Source organism: Myotis davidii, unplaced genomic scaffold (assembly GCF_000327345.1).
Source record: "Myotis davidii unplaced genomic scaffold, ASM32734v1 scaffold1394, whole genome shotgun sequence".
Taxonomy (NCBI): Eukaryota; Metazoa; Chordata; class Mammalia; order Chiroptera; family Vespertilionidae; genus Myotis; species Myotis davidii.
In genome coordinates this window covers 3,496-10,852 of record NW_006285608.1, presented here as the reverse complement: position 1 = coordinate 10,852, position 7,357 = coordinate 3,496, and the positions used below count along the sequence as shown (strand labels likewise).

The 7,357-nt window shown below is 53.5% G+C and overlaps 1 protein-coding gene across 1 annotated transcript; it reads left to right on the top strand.

Moving 5' to 3' along the window:
* On the top strand, nucleotides 1–7,306 carry XAF1 (XIAP associated factor 1). The gene is made up of 6 exons (XM_006756300.2): nucleotides 1–53; nucleotides 1,645–1,780; nucleotides 2,312–2,368; nucleotides 2,713–2,908; nucleotides 4,085–4,170; nucleotides 6,305–7,306. Exons 1-6 carry the CDS (start codon nucleotides 22–24, stop codon nucleotides 6,926–6,928), a joined length of 1,131 nt encoding a protein of 376 aa, XP_006756363.2. The 5' UTR covers nucleotides 1–21; the 3' UTR covers nucleotides 6,929–7,306.
* The last annotated feature ends 51 nt before the right edge of the window (nucleotides 7,307–7,357 follow it).

Here is a 7,357-nt window from a genome sequence, read left to right as displayed (position 1 = left end):
GAAGACTCCGGAGACTAGATCATGGAGGGAGCCTTCCAGGTGTGTGGGAACTGGTAAGGAGCTGCCAGCAGCCACCCGAGCCCGCCCAGGCCAGGGACCGGTGGGCAGAGTGAGTCTGTTTCTGGAATGAGGAGAAAAGGGTCCAGGCATAAACTCCCGGGAGGGAGGGCTGGTGCTGTGGCCCCGGGGAGGGAAGGCTTACCCCCAGCAGATCTCTGAGGTCACGGGGTGAGGAAGTGATCAGCATTGCCTTACATCACTGGGCCGCACTCGTCCCCCACCCCTCGAGACAGTCCTGACTTTCTGGGACAGTCCTGGAGCTGAATAGCCAGGCTAATTGTCCCTGATGGGCTACTCCTGATTTGGGGTTCTGATCATATGGTCTGCACACCAGTCTGAGACCAAGCCTCCCTCACCTTGAGAGGGAGGCTGAGCAGTGTGCAGGCCCGCACCTCTAACTCACCAAGGGCCTCACTCTCAAAGGGGCCCACCTGTGGCAGGAACCAGCAGGGAACCTTCCCAGAGAGCTTTGCTCCAGCCAGACCCTCCTGGCACTTAAGTGTCTGAACCTGCTTGGGAGGAGGAGCTGAGGGGACAGGGCAGGGAAATCAGAGGGGGAGGGACCAGGCCAGGCAGAGGGGGAGGGATCAAGTCAGGGAGAGGGAGAAGGACCAGGCCAGGCAGAGGGGGAGGGACCAGGCCAGCAGAGCGGGGAGAACAGAGGAAGGGTGGTGAGGCAGCCGTGGTGCCATCTCTCTAGCGGTGCAGAGCCCAGAGCTTGTGCATACCAAGGGAGGTTGTCCCTCCCACAGGCAGGGACTTGGGCGTACTGCTCTGGTGCATTTGGGCCTTTGGGGACACGGGCACTGAGTCTCCCTCCTCCCAAGCTCCACAAGCAAGGGCTGGTTGACGTGAAAGGAGGCATTTCCTGGTCAACAGGAGGGTTGGGAAACACCCTGCCCAGGAACCGGGAGGCTCAGAAGCTTACACTCTCTAGGGTCTCCGAGGCAGGACTGGGTCCCTGTGAGGCTTTGTGCAGGTGAGCCTGCAGGCGGGGGACAGGTGGACGGCCTCGGCTCTCCCAGTCGTGGCGAGTCTGAAAGCTGGCATTGCCCTTGCAGCAAGCATGGGGGTGTCAGGGCTGGACTCCCAATTGCTGTGGGCCAGGCACGGGAACTCTTGAAAACAAGACCAAATCTTTGAAAGAATGTGATATGTGTTGCTTCGTTTTTTCAAACAGCTTTCCAGAGGTACAATGACATACACCGTGTTTATGGTACATGTTTAGCGTGCACCGTTGCATGCGTTTGACACATGTGTATAGCCATGAAACCATCACCACAGGGAACCTATGAACCTACCCAAGATGTCCCTGGGCCCCTTTGCAATCTCTCCCACCTGCTCCTTCCCACCCACCCTCACTGGCCCCGGCGATAGAAGAGCTTGTAGCGCGTTCTTACACTTTATGATTTTGTGATGTTCTGATTTGGGACCAACGTGGGGCCACAGGGACGGTGACATCATCTTCATATGTTCAGTGCTTGAGGCCTGGACATTCCTTAACCCAGCGGCCCTGGGTGGGAAACAGGGCTCCCTGCGTTATACCTTCAATCAGCCCGAGCTCCTTCCCCCTTCTTCTGGCAGCAAAAGAAGGGTGGCCTCTGCCCACCTGGCCCTCCATGAGGCGCACTGCCTGCTGTTCCTGACCCGGTGCCCCGAGTGCAAGGAGCCCGTCCTCCAGGCGAAGATGGACGAGCACCGCGAGAACGGGCACCAGCAGGTGAGGGGCCCCGGGAGGGACACAGGAGGGTGCTGCACAGCGAGGCTGACTCGGACCCTTGCTGCGGCCGCGAGCCTGGCTGCCGTGGGCAAGTCGCTGAGCCCTGCATGCCTCAGGCCCTGGCAGCGGACACAGTATCCCTAGGAAACTGCGTCTACCCTGCTGTTCCCGTGCCCAGCCCTTTCCCCACAGGCTTATGGGTTTAGCCCAGGGCAGGGGTCTCTGTTTCAGGAAGGACTGCGTGTTCTTTTGAGATTTGTGAAGAGGAGAAGCTGGAGAGGAAAGCTCTAGAAGGCAGTCACGCCAAGACTGGCTTTTCTTTTCTGCTCTTTCATGTCGCTCCTTCCTGGGACCCTCCTCTGTCTGTCTGAGATCCTCAGCTCAGGCATCCCTTTCAGCTCAAAGCATCCCCCCAAACACTTCCTGAACACGGGGCTGTGCCCCCCTGGACGAAGGCAAACACACCCGATCCGGTGCCTGGGGGCGCACAGAGCCCAGCAGGTGCTGGGACCAGCGTCTCTCTCTGTGCAGGTCGGGTGCGCCATGTGCCAGCAGAGCATGCAGAAGAGCGTGCTGGCGTTTCACGAGGTGAGAATCAAGTGCGGTTCATCTTTCACAGGGGCAGCGCCCCCTGGGAGGAGGGGGGGAAGGGAGGCTTCCCTCTGACCTCTCCCCTCCCCCAAGGAGGCTTGGGAAGCAGTGGAGAATGTTCAGCAGAGGGACACGCAGCCGCTGGTCCCCCAAATGCTGGTCAGAGGGCTTGCTGTGGTCCGTGACCCAGGACAGCTCAAAATCCCCAAAGGGGGTCCCACTCTGGCCCATCCCGTCGGCTTTCTTACTTGCTCAGGCCCCTTGGGAAATCAGCCCATGTCCCCACCTGGGCCCAGTCACTCCTGGCGAGTGACCTGGCCATCCTGCCTGCCTCCCCGCAGACCAGGGAATGCCAGGAGCGCCCCGTCGTGTGTGAGTTCTGCAGGGCAGCCGTGCGCTTCAGCAAGCTGGAGATCCATGAGCACCACTGCGGCAACCGCATCGAGCTGTGCCTGGACTGCGGCCAGCCCATCATGCTCCGCACGCTGGCCCAGCACAGGGATGCCTGCCAGAGCGAGCAGGCCCAGCACCGGACAGGTGAGCGGGGCGGGAGCCTCCTGGACAGAGTGCGAGGAATGTGGGCATTCAACAGGACAGGTGCCGTGTGTGGATGACGGCTGTGCAGGTCTTAAATCCATCTGGCTGTTCTAGTTCTAGAGCATGTACCAGAGTGGTGGCCTCTTCGTGTGTCTGCTGAGCTCTTCAAATGGCCCGCCCAGGGAGACCTAGAGGCAGGCGGAGGGGGGCTGGGGGCCACCCAAAAGGATGCAGGGGCAATGGGGCCCTGCAAAATGGAAGCCGTTCTTGGAAGTCCCCTGGCATGATCCTAGCCTGGCAGAGATCGCCTGCCTCCTCTTAGAGATGGCAAAGCCGTGCCCAGAATGAATCAGGCTCTTGCTAGAGCAGAGGTGACCTGGGCACCCACGTTTCCCGGCATCAAGACTGGAGTTTTTCCCACCAGCAGCAGTGGGCAGAAGGAAGTTAGCTGGAGCCCCTGACCTTTGTGCTATCTGGTGACTCCCTGGTACCATTTCATGTTCTCTGCACCCAGTCACCCCTTTGTGAGGTATGTTAGCAGAGGACACAGCTATCAGTGTGACAGATCTGCTGTTGACTTCACCGGTTGTCTTGGTAACATGTGGCATGAGCCTAAAATCCCTGTACAGTACCTCTCTCCTGGCAAACAAGCTACTCAAGGTGAAAATGGCGAAGGAAAACCTGGGATGCTTGCACAAATTCATGGGCATTTCCTTCATTCCAGCGTGGCTGGCCTCTAACACCACCACACAACTTCATCAACGCAGCCCAGCTTCAGCCAGACCACACAACACGATCAACAGAGACAAGTACAATACCAGTCTGAGCCCAGAGCTGAGAAACTGCTGAAATGAAAGAGCAGTCAGGCTGGACAGGGCTGGTATCTGTGCTAATGGCTCCCTCGTCTCTTTAGAAACCAGGGGAATGTCTCTTCATCAGGGTCTTGTGCCACGCTGAGCGCACCTCTGCCACCATAAAGGAGGTGATGTGGGTGACTCGGCCAAGGGTTGCGTGTGTGGCTGAGGACGCTGGCAGGGCAGGGCCGGCAGGCAGGCCCGGACGGTTCCTACTTGGGACGGTTCATACTTGTGACGACAGGCCATGTACGCACTTGCGGGACAGCTGGGCGAGCCGTTGTCAAGGGCAATCATTTGTGATGCTGTTTCTGTTTATTAGGGAAGAAGATTTCAGCTCCCGAAAGCAGTATCTGCTGTCATTATTGCAACCAAATGATCCCAGGAAATAAGTATTTACACCATATGGTGAGTAGCAATTAGTCATTTTCTAATGGTGCCCGTAGCTTGTCTGTATTCCAAAAGGGTAGTATTCTGGGTCCAATTTCACAGAGGATATGAGAGGGCCTCATTCATTTTTGCTTCGCTCAAAAAGGAATGTTGTGAATGGCTTTGGGCTAATTTATCATACGTAACCGATCTCCGTTTGTGCCAGCTCTCAAGGAGCCTCCCTGACCAGTCCAGCTACCTGATCACCTCTGAGCATCTTCAGCCTCAGGGCCTGGGCATGGCCTCACGAGGACCTGCTTTATAACTGTCTGTCCCTGTGAGAGCCTTGTCTATTGGACTGGGAGCTCCTTCACAAAAGTGAACCACCTCTCCATCTTCCCACCATGAAGCTGATCTGAGGGCTGGTACCAAACGGGGACTCTGTAGAGGTGTGGTGATATGATTGATTGATTGATTGGTTGGCTGATTGGTTGGTTGGCTTTGCCTGGGAACACTCACAGACGCGTCCCTCCATAGCTCTAAGCACTGCGGGTACCTTGGTTGTGCCAAGTTATTCCCCTTTTCTGCAGGATGGAGCATTCTCTCTCTGGGGAAACTTCCCAATGTTTCTCTCCGAGAAACTCGTCTCCTTTTCCTTGAGCAGAGAAATGTTTATCCTCTCTTAACCCTCCAATTCAGAGAACTGTGAATATCAGAATTGAAAAAACCCTAGGGTGATCTAGATCTTTTTGTTTATTGTGGTAAAATACACATGACATGAAACGTATCATTAGTGACACTTAGTACATCCCCAATGTTGTGAAACCATCACCTCTATCTAGTTCTGGAGCATTTTCACCGCCCCCCAAAGAAACCCTCTACCCGTGAAGCAGTCGCTCCTTACTCCTTCCTGTCGATAGACCCTTTGGGTCCCCAATATTCCTTAACTCTCCCATGTTCTCCCCAATCTTCCTGTGGGATATAACAGATGTATATTAAGCCTTCTCCTTCTAGCTGCTTGTCTCCTAACTTTTCACATTTTCTATTTACCACTCATATTCTGGGGAATTTCTTCAAATCTATCTAATCTGCTTTTTGTTTTTCCTATCCATTGAGTTCAATGTCTGTATTTTTCATTTCTAGTTCTATTTATCTCTCTCATTTAAATTTGCCTGCTCTTTTTTTCATAGGATCTTATCATTTTCTCTTGTCCTGTTTATTTTTAATTCCCTTATTTTACAGTCTGTATCCCATAGTTTTATTATCTGAACTTCTTGGAGACTTAATCCTGGTTTTGCTTGGGCCTGACTCTTAAGGAGATTGCTTCGTTGGGTGTCTGCAAGCCTTACTTGTGCGTTTCTGTTTAGTGACTCTACCTGTGAGAATCCTGTACGATGTAGTTTGAAGCTATATACCCTCCAGAGAACTTTTGTTATTGCTCTTGCCAGGCATTCCCACTTGTAGGTTAATTCTTCTGCGCGGGTGTTCCTGGGCATGGCCTCACGAGGACCTGCTTTATAACTGTCTGTCCCTGTGAGAGCCTTGTCTATTGGACTGGGAGCTCCTTCACAAAAGTGAACCACCTCTCCATCTTCCCACCATGAAGCTGATCTGAGGGCTGGTACCAAAGGGGGACTCTGTAGAGGTGTGGTGAGACTACTGTAAACCTGAGCCCCAAACACAAAGATGGCACGGACCCGTGGATCTGAATTCCCAGGAGCGTCAGTTTTCCTTCCCCACACTCCAGCTCAAGGTGGACAAGCCTCCTTGCCACTTTTCTTATCCAATTAACGGATGGATTTATTTATTGAATTATTTATTGATTTATTGATTTAGTTTAGCCTTCAAGGTTCCGGACTTTCCTCTGGGAAAGGGGAGTCTTACTTTCAGCTCCCCACCTTCTGTGGATGGGACTTTTCTCTCATCCAAGACTGACCCCACATCTCCCAAAGCGTCAGCTCAAGTGCTTCACAGGTTAGGTTTTCGTCCTGGGCCCGGAGCTTTCTCTCTTTCTTACAAAGTCAGCTATCAACTTAAATGAGTGTTTGCTGCATTTCATCCAGCCTTTCTAAGTGTTCCTGGTGGAAAGTTTCCAGGTGATCTAATCTATTGTGCTGTCCAGCCAGTAAAGCCGAAGTCGTTTTAAAATTTGACATATTACTCACAATTGCAGGATAAATGTCGTACCACCTCAGAGCCTGCAAAATATTTTCCAACTGAGGAGACAAGAAATTCTCCGCCAACCCTCCCAAGTCAGGCTGCTGAAGATCAAACTCCCACCGCAGTGAAAGATGTTCGCCCAAAGACGAAAAATACAAGCAGGTTTCCTCTTCTTTCCGAAAATTCAACAAAGCAAGTACCACGCAGCACAGACAAAACCCTGGACCTGCCTCTGAAGCCTGAGCGCCAGCCCTGGGTCGTGGACGACCCGGCCTATAACATTCTGCGGAGGTGCCCTCAGTGTGATATCCTCCTCCCCCTGCCGACCCTAAACCAGCACCAGGTACCAGCCTCTGCTCTCTCCTCACCTGGCTGTACACCATCTGGACTTCAGGGTTTAGAGAAGCCCAGGACCTGCAGGGTGTGTGCAGACCCTGCCACTGGGAAGGCCCTCCCCTGTCTCCTCCTCTGTATGCCCACATCCACTCTCTCCCAGCACCTCCCACCTGGTTTGTTGGCATCATCTCCCAGAGACGGGGCCACCTTTGAAGGCAGAAGCAGCTCTTTCATCTCTGTGTCTCCGGTTCCTGGCCCGGGGGTTGACCACAGCAAATGCTTTAAACAGTTGAGTAAATGAGCGAAGCTGAGGGCCTCCGGTCCAGCTCTCTCCCGGGGCTAAGGCAACGGAGGCCCAGAGATCAGAGCCTCGATCAAGATCCTGAATCAGTTGGCATCTTGCCTCCAGCAGATTGAGGTTTACCTCCGGCAGATAGGATTTGCAGCCTCGATATCCTGAGTTTTACCTCCTAGATGACTTTCTGGTAATAGTAAGAATTAGCATATGTGCCAGTTACAGTGCAGAGTTCTTTACACACAGGTAATCTTCATTATACATCATAGGCAGATATGGTATTTGTATTTTACAAATTAGGAAACCAGACTGAATTATAATTCCCCAGGATTACACAGTTAGAGAGCGGCCGGATCCAGCCTGGGATCCACGTGTAGAGAGTTCCAAACCTTTGCTCTTAAGCTCCAGACTGGATGCTTCACCTATGGCGGGGTG